Here is an 18,345-nt window from a genome sequence, read left to right on the forward strand (position 1 = left end):
GCCTTTTAACCTAACCCTGTTCACTGGCCTGCACTCAGTTGTAGACTTGCTACTTCACTTTTATTTCTGATCTAAGTTTTAGACAGCTGGTCTAAAAGGAAGACTTACCTCACACGAACTATTATCATGAAGGACTGTCATTCTTTGGGGAAGTGTGATGAAATCTACCAACGTACTTTATTTTAAACACAGCGTTAGTATTTTGTTTCCATTTTAAAGATTGTTATTCTTTGAAGAAGTTAACATTTTTAAAGACCAGTGTCAGGTGTAATGAAAATAATTTCCTGCAGGGAGTTAGCATTAGGAGAACGAAGCATGTTCTTGGGATACAGGCATGGACATACTGCAGCAAGTGCAGAGGAGGGCCACAACGATGATCAGGGGCCTGGAGCACCTCCCTTATGAGGACAGGCTGAGAGAGTTGGGGTTGTTCAACCTGGAGAAGAGAAGGCTCTGGGGAGACCTTCTACTGTGCTTCCAGTACTTAAAGGGGGCTTACAGGAAAGATGGGGAGGGACCCTTTATCAGGGGGTGTAGTGATAGGATGAGGGGTAATGGTTTTAAACTGAAAGAAGGTAGATTTAGATTAGGTATAATGAAGAAATTCTTTTCTGTGAGGGTGGTGGGACACTGGAACAGGTTGCCCAGAGAAGTTGTGGCTGTCCCCTCCCTGGCAGTGTTCAAGGCCAGGTTGGACGGGGCTTTGAGCAACCTGGTCTAGTGGAAGGTGTCCCTGCCCATGGCAGGGGGGTTGGAACTAGGTGATCTGTAAGGTCCCTTCCAACCCAAACCATGCTATGGTTCTGTGATACAACCTTTGAACTACTAATCAAGTATGATGGGGTTAGGGGAAAGCAGTGAGTCTTCCACACTGGTTCAGACCTACATGTGTTATTGGTTGAAATAAACTTTCAAAGGGAGCAGGAATATGATTTCTAAGTAAATTCAAGAGAAACAATGGAGATAGGTGTTATCAGACTCATTGTTTGTATTTTAAGTGTTTTGGGTATGTAGTCAGGCTTGCAGGTGCTTAAAGCGATCCGTGCTAGTAGGAACCTTTCATAATAACCATGATCCTATGATGTATTCATACTTAAATCATTCACCATAAAGTGGCCCTCTGGTTTTTTTTACAGCTGTTTTAAAATTATGGGCAGTGCTTCTAAACAATTATCATTTTAGCTTAAACTTCCTCTGGCTAAGGAAAATAATGATACAAACCTATGAATTGCTTTGTAAACCTTTAAGGTGAAAGACACTGACTATTATAGTATTGTCCAAATCACAGCAAAATTAGTACTTAGAGCTCAGAGAAGGCTGTAGAGCACCACTTTTGAGGAATTGTGTAGCTGTAGGAATATACTAAAATCTTAAAATCAATATCAAATGTAACAAAGTAGGCTTAGCCACTACTTAAATTTAAAGGAAAAAAAACAACCAGTGAGCATCCTGTGGATACTTTCCAGTTTTATTCTGCTGCCATAACATAGTCACACAGAAGAGTTGAAGTGTAACAGATCATGCTCTGCATTCAAATATTTTTGATAACATTTAAACAAATCTACTCAAAGAAAATGTTTCCCAGTTCTTTATTTGCAGGGAATAAATTAAACACAAAAGAAAAAACACATACATGCTTGAAATAAATTTTAACATAGTATTAAAAAAAGTTTTGGGGAACACTAAAGAATGAAGTCTCAGAACCAGCCTGATGTTCTTACACATTTAAAATGAATGTAAATTAAAATGGAGCTTACTTTTACTCCTCAAACTTAAGTGCAGCACAACACAGTTTAAGTGCCTTGGCACCAAAATAATACACAAATAATTAATAATAGACTAGGCCATTGGTAAATTTATCATTTGTTACCCTTTTTAATGCTGTAAGTGTGCAGCACCTAAAGCCAAATGTGACTGTTTATTCACGTCCATCTCTATTCTCTAGAGTACAGCATTTATCTACCTGCAAAGTTGTAGACAGATTTAAAACCTGAAGTAAAATTAACAAGATGGAAGCATATGCCTAAAAATCAAGCATGTTCACATGAACTCTGGACTGCAGAAATGGATGCTGAGCTCAACTTTCCAGACAGTTCCTACCTAAAAATGTAATGTGCTTATATGTTGTTATTAAGCTGACTGAAATTTTGACCAAGGTCAGCTGAAGCAGCCATTGAATATAATGTTTTGGGCTTGTAGTAATAAGCTCTGTTCCCACCTTCAAAAGCTCTTCTCCAAATAATTTTCTCCTATATGATAAACTGGGAAAGAAACAATGCACACATATGCAGCTCTCAATCTTTCCTAGTTATGCTATAAAATGGCCTGGAATAAATGAAATGAACAAAGTGCAAATGATTACCAAAAGCAAAATCTGATGTCTGATTATCTTTTATCATCTGAGGATTTTATCTTGCTTCTTATAGCCTTTAAATTACAGTTTAATACTTGGAAATACTTTAAAACTGTACATACTAGCATTTATGTAGAGAAAAATTATGAACAGTTACACTTTTCATATTAATCCATATATTTCAGCTTTAAGAAGCAGAACAGAATATATATCTGAAAAACATCTAGTTATATAAACATCTTCACCTTGTAAATTAGAGATTAAATAAAGATATTTAACAATACTAAAAAAACCTCTAAAAACAAAACATTAGGTATCTAAAAAGAAGAATTGCTTTTATTCAGTAGGATTTTTTTAAGGTTGCTTGTTGTTTTTTTTCCCAAGGATACAGCTTTATGGAAATAACTCAAAAGTTTGCTGTGTCATTTTAAATAAAGAGATAGGGAAAAAAAAAAAAGTCTATGCATGAGAATGAGGGTGGGAAAGAGTAAGTGCTTACTTCCCTTCCAGAAATCATGAGGTCTGAAGTTATACGGGAGGTGTGGGGGAACAGATCTAAAAGTTGGTTTTAATCTTTTTTCATTAATACCATTTTAGTGGAATGGTATTATGATGAGATACCCTGGTTGTGTCTGTCTTATTTCTACTGAAGAATATTTTGTTTTCTTCCCTGTCCCATGGAAAAGCTATTAGATAGATGCTTAGCCCTTACTGAATTACTCCCTCAAGTTGTTTTTAATAATACTTTAATAAAAAAAGAAAAATAAAACTTCAAGTCAAAGTGCAAGCCACCTTGTTTCAGCCCTTCATAAAAGTGTTAATATTTTTCCTCATTCATCTCCACTTATTTTTTAAATATAGAAGCTGAATGAGCCATTAGGAACTTACAGTCCTTCAACCCCCACTGTGCACTCATATCAGTAGATAGTTTCTCTTTACTCAGCCCAAATGAATTTGGAAGTTTGTTTTCAAAATAATCATAGAAATATAGTATTTTTAAGCTGTCTTGTTCCTACATGATCAGAAGCACTAAGCAAATCTAAATTTAGCCTATTATTGTAACAAGGATGTCTCTGGATAAGTAGCAGAGAGAATATTTCAAAGTTTTTTAAAGTAATGTAAAAGTTAATTTTTCAAGTTTCTATTAGATACAATAACCCTTCTATGATTGCACTGTAAACTGTTCCAGCCATCTCTTAAAGGAACAAACTTGATATTCCAAAGCCCACTTAGTGGAAGCTAAGAATATGAATAATATTATAGAAAAGGTTATTGATTGCAAGTGGAAAGAATGTTGAGTTCCTTCCTACAATAATTCTAGAATTTGTCTAGACTATTCAGGCTTTTGGGAGCAAGTCTGAACTCCTATGAGCATTATCAACCCAAGAAGCACAGTTAGTGGAAAATTCCCATTGTCATTACTAACTGCCAGCATTTTTAATGCTGTATGTTAACTTAAGTCTTGTTTTAATTAGACCTTCTGAAATGAAGGTTTACAATAGCATGACTTGAGCCATACAGAAGAGGACTCCCAACAAAACTTCCGTCAGTTAAGCTGTGGCCAGGACTCCAATGTCACTCTTGCTAGTAAAACCTTAGCTGGAAAAAAAACCCAAACAATATGTATCATCAGGGTTTAAAGGGGGAGTGGGGGAGAAAGAGGAAAATGAAGATGAAGATTTTATCTTCAGGTACCATATACTATATTTAAGTACCACTTAGGAAAAAGGCAGCAATAGGAAACTTGAAGATAGTTTTACCCACAGAAAACAATTAAAAATATAACTATAAACACAAAATTTCAGTACTTAAAATGCTGCTATTTTGCTTGCTTCTCGAACCCCACTCAAGTAAGCTCCTGTAACGGTCTGAGGAAAGTGCCTGTTTGTGGCCTGTATTTAAAAAAACAAACAAAGTGAATTGTTTCCAAAACTATTAGAACAGATAGAATTTCAGTTTATACGATCAGTTGTTTTTCTTAAGCGTATACCAACATTTTTTAAAGCCATGGAGAACTTCTTGGAGAACTTAGGAGGAAATATTTAAGATTTTCTAGCAACTTCAAAATTTGCAAGCAAGTCAACTAGCAAAACTAGTAGTCTGTTTTTCCATCTGCACTTTAGTGGGGCAGGTAAGTTCTCTGCCTGTATAGAATGCACCTATACCATCAGCAGCACGTATTTGTTATGTTACCCACAAATGGAGTAACAGAAAGACAATTTGACTAAAAAATGTAAGTGGATTGTGTAGTCTTGTCATGTTCTGCACTTAGTGGTTATGCAGTTCACTCCTGACCTGAAATATGTGGCAGACTTTCCATGTGCAATAGTAATATGAATAAAGAGGGTTCTGTGTCAAAATGGAGAAACATTAGCATATTCGTGTAACGGAATATATGCTACCTCTAGATTAATGGTGTTGGTTAGCAAAAGGTGATCTTTCATAAGAAATAGTTCCCCAATAACCTTAATCAACAGTAACAAAGATACTTACCTCACCGGCAAAAAAAATTTTTCCTTGTATATCTTCAGCTATAATGTCATAAGCTTCACCGCTGCCCCCTGTTTTCACAAAACTATATGCCATCTGGAGCCAAGGGTCTTTGCTCCATCGAGTAACAAAAAACTTCACTGGGTCAGGAACCTCCTGCATAATCAAAATAAGTTATGTACTGCAAAGAAAAGCTCATAATTGCATAGCTTTTTCTCATGAAGAGTTTCTTGTAATCTTTAGAGTATGTAATATTATTACAACACAGATTAGATAGCTTTCCGGAATCAAATTCCAGTTTTCTGTATTATATTACTAACCACAAAGATAATTTTGTTTGCTAGACTTGCCTGATGCCTGAATCATCACAGCTGCACTGTTTTGAATGCAACAAATCTGAATATTGTAATATACCTAGAACTACACGTGAGGAAAAAAAAAATCTCTTCAAAATACATAGATACTCTTGCAAACAGATAAAATACCAGTATCAACATAATTCAGCATGTTTGTACGTATAACGTAAGCACTGTTTATCTTGGTAAGGCATGATGCTTTGCTACTTCTAGCTTGTTAAATCTCAAAATGTAACCTTCCATTTTGGTGATAATTTTATTCCAATGGAGAAATACCATTACTGATCTAAGATCAGAAAATGAGCTGGCTTGAAAATTAGGTTCAGGGAGAAAACAAAAACAAAGTCAGAGTGTCTGTAGCTAAGCCATGACAGTAATACTGTGTATTCTTTGTCACATTGCAGCATGCAAATTCCACACAGTTCTACCAAAAAGAGCCTGTTTGAAGGTTTAGTCAGCTACAGCTGTGTCTTACTCTTGATCCTGTGACAAGTAAACCCCTGGTTGCCTCTTACACAACATCTGGTATCAACAAATAGACTATTCTACTCTGGTAGCACATGAGAGACTAAAGCTCAAGCAATCAAGACAATGGCTAGCCAAGTATGGCAGGTTTCATGGACATCCCAGAAGTTTGGGTACACCCCTGGAAGCTATCTTGTGTTTTGAAAATCCTGTTGCATTGTGGACTGAAATTCATAACTGCTATAAACCACGGAGACAGACATGAAAATCACTCTTCTAGACAAGAGTGGCACCAAAACCAAAGACCCATTTGCTACCTCTACTACATTCTCATGAGGTCAAAATAGCAGGTATGTGAACTTACATTGCACATGACTCAGGTAACTGTAAAGCCATTACCAAAAGTATGTTTTCTAGAAAAACTCAAGCTTTCAGATGCCAAAGCTTTTCCGAAATCATTAATCCTAGCATCTGAACTATCAGTAAAACCTGAGAGATCACCCACAAACATTCGTTGGGATCTAACTGCTCTTAAGTAATTTAACTAACACATTACTGTCTATAGAGTGTAATGTAAATAACATTGCTAAGTGCTAGTCCTCTGCTTGCCCCAGGTTTCTCTGATTTTCCTATTAGTTTTTATCATAATGATGAGCTGGGGGAAGGAAAAAAGGTAGAAATTTTTATCTAATGTTTTTTTACAGTCAGGATGTAGGGCCTTTAGTAGATCATTTTGCCTGTACCTCCATCCTAAGAGAGCTCAGGAAGGGTTGTTTCTTCTTAGAAGAGTGATGGATTGGTTTGGTTTGGGGGTGTTGTAATTTCAGTTGCTTTTTACATGGCGGGGGGCAGGAATCATAATCAAATTCATCTACCTTAAAACTGTTATCGTATATTGAAAGCAGTGATGACAAAAAAAAAATTTTGGAAAAAGTGGCAGCTAAGAAGTGTATTTGTGTTACCTGCCTAAAGTACTAATTTTTTATTTATTTTCCTTTCTAAAAGCGCTTTAAAGGGTGATAATGAATTGAAAAACAGAAGTGAACTACCGTTTTCTTTCAGACAGCTCTAAGATACTTCAATTCACATTCTTCAGACAAGAGACCAAACATTGTGTTTTTAGTGTATCTCAAAAGAAGCATATTCCCTCAAACTAACAAGAAAAGAAAAATAGTTTAGAATGTCAAAGGTTTTCCTATACATCATGAAGTAATGCAAGTGAAAGCTTTATGTATGTTGGCAAGTTAATTCATCTCTTAATAAAAGAGGCTTCTCTTACCTGCTCCTTAAACAGCTCTCGAAGTACAGTCATACACTGTTGCAGTACTTGTTTATCATCTAAATTCTTAATGGTTGTCACAGCATCTCCAGTGACCACTGACATTAAAATGCTTTGTTTGCTCTAAAAACAAGACATTAGCATATGAGATCATTTCAAAATTATTAGGTCATTAATTGGTACTGACAAAGATTTTCAGCTGCAACGCAACTTCTGTTCTAGAGGAAAGTGAGTTTGATTCCTTAGAATAAAGGCTGCACATTCTACAAGGGGCTGTCAGCCCCTTTTACAAGTTGATGAATTAACTGAAAACTTCCTATCTACCTATTTAAAGGCTACACTAAAAGATTTGACATTTAGTGTGTTACTTTTTGTGACAGACCTCTTAAGCTCTAGTTTCATGCCAAAATTCCACCTCAGCTGTACTCCAAAAGGTTGTAACAGAGAATCTATTTAAATACTAGTTACATATGTTTGGATTAGGCCAATACTAAGTTCTGACCAGCAGATTTTGGCCAAATAAATTAAAATTCAGTTCTACTGATGTTTCCTTCCACTTCAAGAAACCTGCTACCATGCAGAAGTTTTGAAGATGAAGTGGTGACTATAGAATAGCACACAAGTTCTCAGCTCCTTGAAAGAACTCTCCCTCTCTTGTTTATGTAAGGCAATTCTTCTGTTACTAAACTGGATAACTAGCAGAGAATAGCTATCAAGCAAATTAAGAATGTGTCTCTGGACAGCACCAGCACACTGAACCTCATGTAGAATGAGTTTAAAAGTACTGAAGAGCGCTTGTTTAAGGAAAGTCTTATACAGGTACAGATAGTGTAGTAACAGAGCACAGTATTCACAGGATGGTTCCTTTTGTAGTAAGCCATAAGGTCACAAAATGGCCTTTTAATTGCTGCCAAGTAGTGATCATCAGTTGTAGTAAAAGCATGAAAAGGTAAGATATAAATGTGTTATGTGTCTGCTTGGAACTGGCAAGGAAGAGAAACATGATGTCAATGCACTGGTTTGAATTTGTTTTGAAATTCATGAGTTTGGGACTGACCTTACAGACCTCAGTTTCATACAAAACCTAGTGCTTGTCTTTTCTTCTGCTATTCCACATAGTTATTCAGGCTAGTGCAAGCCATTAAGTGTTAATAAGCCAGCATGATCTTTTTAACAGCATTTTTAGCTGATTTAAAGAAGGGAACAGAAGTCCTAAACTGGAAGTGACTGGTAGACTTTCTCATATTAGTACATCTATAAGTCAGGTATTACACACTTGTTTTCAGGATAGTTTGAGAATAAAAGCATTGAATATTATTTTGTATCCAAATGTAGGAAGATACTCCCATTTACTACAATGAAGTATCAATCCACTATTTCTTGATAAATAACACTGCTTCCACTTCTTTAAACAGTTGCAGGGGTGAGGAGAAGAAAAAAACTTTCACTGTCCAGTAATTATTGCACCTAAATGCCGAACAATTTCTGAAGTACCAACAGACAATACAGCTAGCATATGATACCTCTGGATCCATGTCATAGAAAACACTAAAGAGCCCACGTTGGCTGGAGTTGGGTGGAACATGACCAAAAAAATCAGCTCCTTGAATTTTACTGTCCCAAAATCTATAAGGAAACTGCAAGGCTATCTACAGGGAGAGAGAGAGAGAGAGATGGAATTAAAGCATGTCATACCACAAAACTCATAACTAGATATGGTATATGATGTTCTTCTAATTCCTCTTCCCCTTTCCACTCAATGAGACACTCAGTTCTATGAGAGGGTCTCAACAGAGAATATAGGGGCCTGTTCTCTAAGGGGAACAGGGAAGGAAAAAAACCACTAGTCTCATAAATTGCAAATGCAAAGACTATCAAATTCACAATGGAATTCACTATGGAAAATGCTCAAGAAATTCAGCATAATTTTTACAAACATAACATAGAACTTAGTGATACCCATCTCATGTGGGGATTCTGAATCTTGCCTTTACATTTCAACATTGTTACAATCCTGTTTCTGGCATTACTTCTGTTACTGTTCTGTTCTACGTGTGTGTCTTGCTAGGGATCTTTTCAGGATAGGCTGTTTTTTTTGCACTGGGAAAGGGTAGGAGATAATAAATCCTGAGAAATGCATAGCAAAAGCAACAGGGACAAAGAAGACAATGTTTCTATGAAAAGAAAATTAAATATTATCTGAAATTACTTACCTTCTCAATGACTCCTGCTCCCAAACTATTAATGGCTTTAATTTTTTTTTCTGACAGTGGAGGATTAAACTGAATGGCGTTTTTCTGAAGAAGGGCCAGTGGTACAGTTGTTAATACCTGAAAGAAATAATTACAATCACAACAGTCACAAAAGCTGAATACTGCACTTAAAGCCTCACTTAAAGCATCCTCTTAACTATCTTGGATTATTCTTGTAGGATGCAGCATAATACTCATCAGACATCTCTCAATTAGTGTCTAGTTTTACCCCCCATTAATGGGAAACACATGCTTTACATTCAGGCAAGAACAGATCCTGCAGTTGACTGGTTTTAAGTTATTGTCTGTTGAATTGCTTGTATCAGAGTGGCTAACCATGCTACTAATCTTAATACCTCCTGTAAATTATAATCAATGGTTCTCACATTAACAAAACTGTCTTTTTGAAAGGAGAGAAGATGGTCATTGTCTTGTTTCTTCTTCCTTCACAGATCCCTTTTCTTTAAAATATGCTCAGTAACACTTTTGATGTCAACCCAATCGTGATCAAATTTATGTATCATTTTGAAAATTACTAAAAGCTAAATTATGCAGCATGAAGCAGGTGGGGATACAGGGAATAAGGGAGACAGAGAAATGAGTAGTCAAGTCCTGCATACTAAAGGGAAAAATTGTAACAGGGCAGATTTACATGCTAAATGGGGTAAAGCTGACCAGGGAGTGGAACGAGAAAGTATAACTGTCACTTCAAAGCCCAGATAAAAATTTATTTGCTTCACATTTTTAGTACTACCTGTATAGTGCTTAGTTCTTCAAATCAACTAGTACTCAAAACTCAATCATGCTCAATGAAAAATAGGCTCTAGGACATCAAAATATGGGTTTTCATACTAGAATATATGAGTTTTCATCTTTGAGTGGGGAGAAACTGGACTAAATAGTCTTCGGGGGGGGGGGGGGGGGGGGGGAAAGACAAAAAGGACATGTCCTGTGGTGGTTGTGTTCCCTAAAATCCTTAATCTTGCAGCATACTGGGTACCTTCTGTGTTGTCCACACTGTTCCATCTGCAGTAGTGACCTGTACTTCTTCACCAGAATAATCAATACTCTGTACCTATTGAAAGACAGATTGAAGATTATACTACAAAATCTACGTATGCAATGCAGGTTCAGACAATAATAGCTAATATAGCACCAGTCTGTAAACAAGAAATTGAAGAACACAAGTTTCTAGAAAAATATTGAAAGGAAAAAAAATAGCTTCCATGGAAGCTGAAAAAGAAAAATCATCGTGATTCTAACATATAAGCTCATCATATCACGATATTTGAATACTGATAGTCCTCAAAGATTTCAAGAAATACTGAAATTGTCCTCTCTTTTCTTAAAGACAAGTTGAAATAATCACAGGCACAGATTTGCCTGGTCTAAAAGAATACGAAGATATGACTGAGTGCTTCAAAGCAATCTAGGATAGGCACTGCATCAACATTTTCCAGACTCACGGGGAAATTCAGCCGGATGTCCAGCCCTTCTGCCAATTTATCAATCACAGTAGAATATCCCACAGTTAGAAGAGTGTGATCTCCAGCAAACTGGGCAAAAAATTCATTGTGGTCCCATGAGCGTGCAGATACCTGTGGACAGAACATAACTAGCTGTCTCTACTGGTGAGGTGACATGGGTACTAGCAAAAGTCCCACAGTTTAGAAGAAGCCACCCTACTCCCTTCACAACTGGAAAGAAAAAGTGTATCACCAGAATATATGGCAAAACTGACAAAAGCAAATGGCTTATTTACCTAAGGCCACTATACAACGTATGAATTGCTGGATTAAGAAATGTCAGAATATGGGTTGGTCACTAGCATGTAATTTATAGTTCTGCTTGGTAGAGAAAACAAGGAAAGTACAAAAATTCAGGTGGATTGCAGTGTATTTATTTCAGTTTTCTGTCTCTAGCAAAAAAATCAGATCTTACAGACTTCAAATGAAAATGGAAGTATTTTCTTTCGCAACGTGAAGGGGAAAATAATATACAAAAAAATCTGAGTGGAATTTTTCTGTCATTTTGGAGGTCCTTCCATGATATCTTTCACTGACCTTCTCCCCATACCCCTGCAAACTCATAGCTAGTACAAAGTGGTATTTGTACTAAGCAATTACCACTTAGCAGTCAAAAATCTGAAGTAATTCTCAAACTGCTATTCAAACGCCTATTCCTATCACTGCAGTTGCATTTACTTCATATTTTGATTTTAAAATTGAAGGCAAGATAAGATTTTAACATCTTTCTTATTTCCCCTGGGTGCCTGTGAAGTATAAAATCTTGACATACTGAAATATTTTCCATTGACTGCCCTGGTATAGCACTGTCTTGCAGATTTCTGTTATGTTCTTATGTGCTTCTCAGTTCAGGTCAGATTTGTGCATCTGCATCCATCAGCTGTCCCCCTACTGTAGTACAATTGACCCTAAACATCTTTAACCCAAGGAACAGGACTGAGTAAATAATGCACTGCAAACATCATCATACTTCAATATTTCCTGAAACTGCCTGGTTAAAACTGAAGTCGCGAGGAAAGCCAAGTATCACATAGCCAACAGAATACCTAGGAGTGGTGAACTGGGGCCCACCGTCAGGGTGTTGGAACACTTCAGAAGTTAAATGCATTTATTTTCAAGATACCTAGCAAGGTAGAGAAATACCTCAGTTTTTAAACACAGAACTGAGAAGCAGAAGTCAAACACAACATCTGAGGAAAGGTAACTCTCCTGTGAATTCTACCACCCGGCATCTCAGCAAAATGCCCTACTCCACTGCACCATCTACTCTCAAATTCTGTGTTAAAGAGGATCTCACTGGAAGCATGTCCTGAACTCCCATCAGATCACCTAAGGCAGTGCTCGAGTCTGTCTCAGTGCTTTAAGGAACAGGTTAGGGATGTAGGAACAGTTCAGGGATAGGCGATTTTTCCTTTGGGGCCATGGGATGGATCAGATTACTTCTCAGTGTTACTTCCGACCCTATTTTCTGTGAAGTTCAACCACTTCAGAACACAGCTGTCAAAACTCACCTGAGAGAGATTGCTGCCACAAGCATACTCCAAATTACTGAGATGGAACTGTAGTACTTTTTCTTCCAGCTCACTGAACTGGATACCAGATTCCTGAATAAAGGCTTTATAGATCTCTTGTATTTTTTCTGTGAAAGAACATGTTTAAAATGAGAATATATCACGATTCGTCAGAAGTCCTGCATTTTGATATGCTATTCTCTGGATCACAAGATTTTCAATCTTATTGCTAATCTGCACTAAGATGCTTTTCTTCTCATAGAAAAAAAACACAAGATCTTTCCAGTGATAAAATACAACTTTGTTGTTTAATCGTAGATTTCCCTAGTACCATCTTCTTCTTCAAAAAGGAAACATACATACATAGCTTCAGGAAAAAAAGAGGATAAAATGATTTCAAAGAAAAAAGAGAAGAAAAAAAAAAGAAACACACTGTGCGACAGCACAGCTGGGCTAGCCAGTTGAGATAGGAAAGAAATTAATTGTTTAGCTATCATCAATATACAGCTGAAGATATTTCAAGGAAAATACACTTTAAGATAATGGAGAGTCTTTGTAAATAAGTCCTGCTTAATTTTTACAAAACCAGAAGAGCTGAGAAATTTGATCCAGAATTCACTGAAGAACACAGGAATTGCTAGTTCTGTTTTACAGAATCCTCACAGAAAAGATCTGGGAGGCAGACATTTCTGAGCAAGTTTATTTTCTGTTGTTGAATGTGCTTGCATGCAGTAAGTGTGGTGGGAGGCGTTACCAATGGAGATGGGACTATTCTTGCTAGCAAAAGGCTTTGATCAGGCTCTTTTTCAGACAGATTAGTCAAAAAGTATGAGAGTTATGACTAGCTATGGCCTGCTTCAGCAAAAAGCAAATCTTTTGAACTGCTAGTGCCACTAGTTATACTGAAAAAGCTACCTCATGAAAACAAGATACTACATCAGAAGTCATACAGTATTATAAAAGCCTTTAAATTAGGCTTCCTTAAAAGTTACAAGTGACATTTTGGTCTATGTGTATATGACAGTCAATCTCCATTTGTCCTCCACAGGGCCAGGTTATCACTGTTGGATTTAAGGTCAGATGTACAGCCAGGTGCTTCTAAAAACGTCCAATATAAAAGCCAATTTAATATAAAAATTTATGAACACAGCCAACATCTTCACTTTGCAATACATCTCCCACTTACCACCAAGAGGAACATCTTGATGCTGTGTTTTATCTTTTCTCCACTCAGAGACGACATCTAGGATGGCATTGAAGTGAAAGTCCATACGTTTATCTATAGTGGGATCTGTTATCCTTCCACCTTCCTGGATCAAGTCACATTTCTCCCCTAGTTTGTGCATTTTAATGCCAAGCTTAAGGAAAAAGACATTTTATTGCTTTTTAAGTATGGAAAAACCAGTGCCTAGCCTGCTGGAAGTTAGAGTAAGGTGAATCCCTTAATCTCAGATTTAAATGATGCCACTTTAAAAACATCCACGACTTCAAATAATTAGTCAGATTAACTCAAACTCTTATTCTTCTAAAACTGGAATACCAACAATCCTTCTATCTGTTAGTTGCCCACAAACTGTTTTTTCCCCACTCTTCTATCCCTTTCTTTATCAGGGATTCCTAGAAACCTCATCTTCAACTTTCTTATCAGGCCAGAGGCTAGTACAGAGATGTTGGGTCTGGTAATCAAACATGATGAACGAATATCCTTCATTTCTACCTCTTCTTATTCTCTAAATCACCATTAAAATCAGTTATTTACTACAGCTTTCTGGTGCCTGATGTCCAAAGTTCCCTGCGTTCAGGAATTGACAGGATGTTGCTTGCCAGTTACCGCCAATTTTATTAACAAACAAGCAAAGAAAGAACTTATTTGGAATTAAACCTAGTATCTTGCTCTGCTTATCTAACTTAGATAGAACACACAACAGAACTAAATCAGAATAAAGACGTTTTTATGTTTTACAGAGTCAGTCTAGAGAAAATAGCACAAACATAGTGCTAACTTCTTCCTAGGGCCTTGTTACTTAAGGTGCACTTCAGTGTTTTTCACATATCCTCATATCCCTCTAGGCTGTTGGTCACCACTGCAGATTCCTTTAAGATACAGTTGTACTTTGAATGAAAGGTGACAGCAAATGATCGCAAATGACTCCTCACCTCATAACTAAAACGTGATTTTAAAAAAAAAAATAAATTTCCTCATGACACTGTAGAGCACTAAACAGTTAAAACAGCATGGGCTGGATTTGCATGCCTCTGAACAAAATCCATACTCAAGTTCCATTTGGGAGAAATTCAGCTTCCTGCCCAAAAAAACCCCAAACCAAACCAACAGATTAAAAAAAAAAAAAAAAAATCGAACTGCAGTGTGTTTGCATCAGTAGTTGTTATACATACTCATCTTAACTTGTGCGGAATTGAATAGAAATATAGAGGCTGAGCAAAGGCAAGTCCATCATAGAAGTATGTATTACCACAACACAGCAATAGCCTCCCACAGTAAAGACTTTCTCAGCTCTAAGGAAGTCTGCTGGGGACCTTTTACATTTCTATCTCCAGAGAAGGGGAAAAAAGTGGTTTCTTCTGGTTCTGAAGCTGGAGCTGCCTTGTTTTTCTTTACAGAATGTGCCCAAAAGAGTTTTACAGCCCTTCGCTGTCCCCAGCTGTTACCAAATATATAAGAGTAACACAGAGTTTACTTACAACACAGAACAGTATTTTAATCATGTCATGAAAAAGGACTCCCACCCTTACCCAGCCACCCAAACCTGGCTTTAATGACAGTTTTTCACTAGTGATAATGCATGACCACTGCAGGGAACCCACTTGCTCACACATTAGTGCCATTGGGTTGTTGACACATCCATTGACGATTTGTGCACCTCTTCCAACAGTGACTCCTTTGAATGTCTTATCGTCCCACACTCGGCCACCAATTCTGTCTTTAGCTTCTAAGACAATGACCTATGACACAACACAGCTTAGTAAATTGTAAGATTTGATTATATTAAACATATCTATTCAACTCCAGAGCAAAGGAGAAAACAAAACACAGAAAAACCCCAAGCAATACAGCAGTTTTAACAATCTTAACACTTCATTTTCATTTCTGAATACAGTTCATTTATGCATTCAAATCGTCTTTTAAAGGTTACCCTTTGGGATATACATATATAAAATAACTGTTACTTTAAGAAATAAACCTAACAAAAACAAGCCTTCTTTTTAAAAAAGCTAAAGACCTATTCAGGAAACCTCAAAATGGGAGTTTAAGGCATGCTACAGGTTATTAAACACGATGATCCAGGTGCAGTGTCCATCTGAGGCAGTCCATACACATTCTGGAGAAATTTATTCCTGGGATATTCTAAGAAAACCACGCTCTCATGTATTTCCATGATTCATACATACCTCCTTCAATATCCACTACTTGTCACAGACACAGGATACTGGACTAGATGGATGTCTGACTGAGTATGTTTACCCTTACTTACAGTATCTTTTTATTTTTAAAGAAAGTCTTTTTAGAGAAACTCCATCTCTCCAGAACAGTAGAAAGCAACAGTGTATATATATATAAAAAAAATATATATATATATATTTTATATATTTAAGAAAAGGTCCTGCCGGTTTATATTTGTGTATTTTACTGCAGGATAGCTTTCCACAGGACTTCATGTACAGAAAGGCTGCGCTGCAATTTGCTATTTAGCAACCAAAGAATGAGATAATGGGCCTATAGGATTCAGAGATTCATATAAATATATACATATATGAACATATAAATATATAAATCTGGAAAGTCAGATGCTCATTCATTTCCTTAAACTTCAGCCCTGCAAACACTTCATGTGTAAAGAGTCCCATAGATTTTCATAAGAATATTCTGATGTGTAGAATTGTTAACATGTAAATATTGTGAGATCACACTCTCAATGATAAATACAAGCGAAAAGGGAACATGTGATTTCCTTGTTTTTAATAAGCAACAAGTACAGTAAAGTGCAGAAATGAAAGAAAATTTCACCTCATTTAAACAGCCATCATCATCTACAGTCCCATTATTTGGACATGGGTATCTGTGTCTCCCCCATCCTCCCAACCCAACTCTATGTAAAATAATCACTGCATGCTTTGTTGAGTTTTAGGTACAAATAAATGCTGTTTTCAAACAGCAGATTTACTCAGTAAACCCCCAGATTTTACAGATGAATTAGGATGCCCTATACATAAATGTATGTGGCAAGAATGTAATTTTTTTCATTTTGATGAACACTTTCAAAACAGAGGAAGTCTGATTTTTTAAGTAATGTACTCTAAAGTTTCTTACCTTAATTCCAAAGTTGTGCAGTTGTCGGGCTGCTGCTAATCCTGCTGCACCAGCCCCAACAACAATGACAGATTTCTAAAAAATAATAAAATATTTAAATAAATAAAAATAGTTAGAACTAAAATAGAAGTTATCATTGCACACTTATTTTTCTTCTTGCTAAAGTTAAAAATACCTGTAGGTTTCAGAAGTCTAGCCTCTCGCCCTCTAAAGTAATCAGTGATAACTTTTACAGATGATAGTGTATTTAATATAGAGAAAAGATCAATTGTAGCTTTGAAAATTGTTACAATTTTCAAGGACTTTAAAAGCAGATGTTTCAATTTCTTTTAATGTAAACAGCTGAAGTGATCAGTCAAGTAACAAAATCTAACTGAAGTTATCAGACAAGAAACATACTTTGTAATTTCAATCAGAGATTGGGTTGACCAGTAAAAACTAGTTTATAAATTAAAAACATATACAAATACACTTTCCAAACATAAATCAACTTACAATTGCTAGGAAATATTCTACTACAGAATACATTAATTTGGTAAGTTTCTGTGTGCTGTCAAGCAAATTGCTAATCATAAATATGTACCCTTTAATCTTGCAAACCAACATGGAATAGGAGTTTCCTCACCTATGGAAGCAGAGGTGTATTACAAGGTTAAGCTATGAGAAGAAGCTAAGTGTATGGTATATTTTTCATACAGTTCCCATCCATCTGAAAAGCTCAAAGGAAGCACACAAATCCACAGGACTGAATTCCACAGGTTTTAGTGGGAACAAAAACCTTGCTGGGGAGAGTCCCATGTCTGTACTTTCCATAACCATTAAAGGCAGGTAAGAACTGTCCTGGTTTCATCTGGGATAGAGCTAATTTTTTTTTTTTCCTTCTTAGTAGCTAGAATAGTGCTGTGTTCTGGATTCACTATGAGATTTGGTACAAGAAGAATATTGATAATGAACGGATGTTTTTAGTTGCCGCTAAGAAATCGAGGACTTTTCAACTTCTCATGTCCTGCTAGTGCACAGGGACACAAGAAGCTGGAAGGGAACACAGCCAGAGCAACAGACCTAAATTGGCCAATGGAATATTCCATATCATGCAACATTGTGCTCAGTGTATAGATGAGGGTTGAGCGGGAAGCTGGCTCTCGCTTCTGGGATTGCAGTTTTGGGATTCTCTCTTCCCTGGGATCACTAGCCAGGAACAGGCTGGGCATTGGTTGGCAGGTGGTGAGCATTTGCATTGTGCATTACTCATTTGTATTTTCTATTACTACTATTATTATCATTATTATTTTATTTTAGTTCAATTATTAAATTGTTAAATTATGAAATTAAATCTCAGTCTGTGAGTCTCCTTAACTCCAATTCTCTCCCCCATTTCCCAGGGTGGGGGAGGGTGAGTGAGCAGCTGCATAGTGTTTGGCTGCCAGCTGGGTTCAAACCATGACAGAACCATACGAAAACATACAATGTGTTTGCTTTTAGACGTAATTGTTACATAAATGGTTGGAATGATAGGTAATGAGCAAAAAATACAGAACCAAAAAACTATGTAGTTTTATAGCACTAACAACATGGGGATTATTACAGCAACTTACATTGTGGTATTCTTTAGGAAGAAGATACTGGTCAGGGCTGACTGATAAAATCCCTGTATTAATTAGCCCTTTCCTTGTCATAAAATAAAGTATCCTCTCCATTTCCTGTACACAGCGAATACGCACAAGCCCCCGAACAATGATGTGATGGATACATTTTTGAGGGGTAAGAGCCTCCTGCAAAGGAG

The 18,345-nt window shown here is 36.6% G+C and overlaps 1 protein-coding gene across 2 annotated transcripts in view; it reads right to left on the reverse strand.

Annotated features, from left to right (window-relative positions):
* Positions 1 to 1,452: 1,452 nt before the first annotated feature.
* Positions 1,453 to 18,345, reverse strand: part of KDM1B (lysine demethylase 1B) — a 28,924-nt gene continuing 12,031 nt past the window's right edge. For both annotated transcript variants that reach the window (XM_074870950.1, XM_074870957.1), the window contains exons 11-22: positions 18,158 to 18,334; positions 16,563 to 16,637; positions 15,059 to 15,196; positions 13,419 to 13,590; positions 12,233 to 12,360; positions 10,662 to 10,793; positions 10,196 to 10,270; positions 9,157 to 9,273; positions 8,467 to 8,592; positions 6,944 to 7,066; positions 4,847 to 4,999; positions 1,453 to 4,245 (exon numbers count right to left, since the gene is read on the reverse strand). In XM_074870950.1, coding sequence (XP_074727051.1) covers positions 4,162 to 4,245; positions 4,847 to 4,999; positions 6,944 to 7,066; positions 8,467 to 8,592; positions 9,157 to 9,273; positions 10,196 to 10,270; positions 10,662 to 10,793; positions 12,233 to 12,360; positions 13,419 to 13,590; positions 15,059 to 15,196; positions 16,563 to 16,637; positions 18,158 to 18,334 — 1,500 coding nt within the window. In that variant the 3' untranslated portion in view covers positions 1,453 to 4,161. The remainder of the gene's footprint in view (positions 4,246 to 4,846; positions 5,000 to 6,943; positions 7,067 to 8,466; positions 8,593 to 9,156; positions 9,274 to 10,195; positions 10,271 to 10,661; positions 10,794 to 12,232; positions 12,361 to 13,418; positions 13,591 to 15,058; positions 15,197 to 16,562; positions 16,638 to 18,157; positions 18,335 to 18,345) is intronic.

This window comes from Strix uralensis, chromosome 1, assembly GCF_047716275.1.
Source record: "Strix uralensis isolate ZFMK-TIS-50842 chromosome 1, bStrUra1, whole genome shotgun sequence".
Taxonomy (NCBI): Eukaryota; Metazoa; Chordata; class Aves; order Strigiformes; family Strigidae; genus Strix; species Strix uralensis.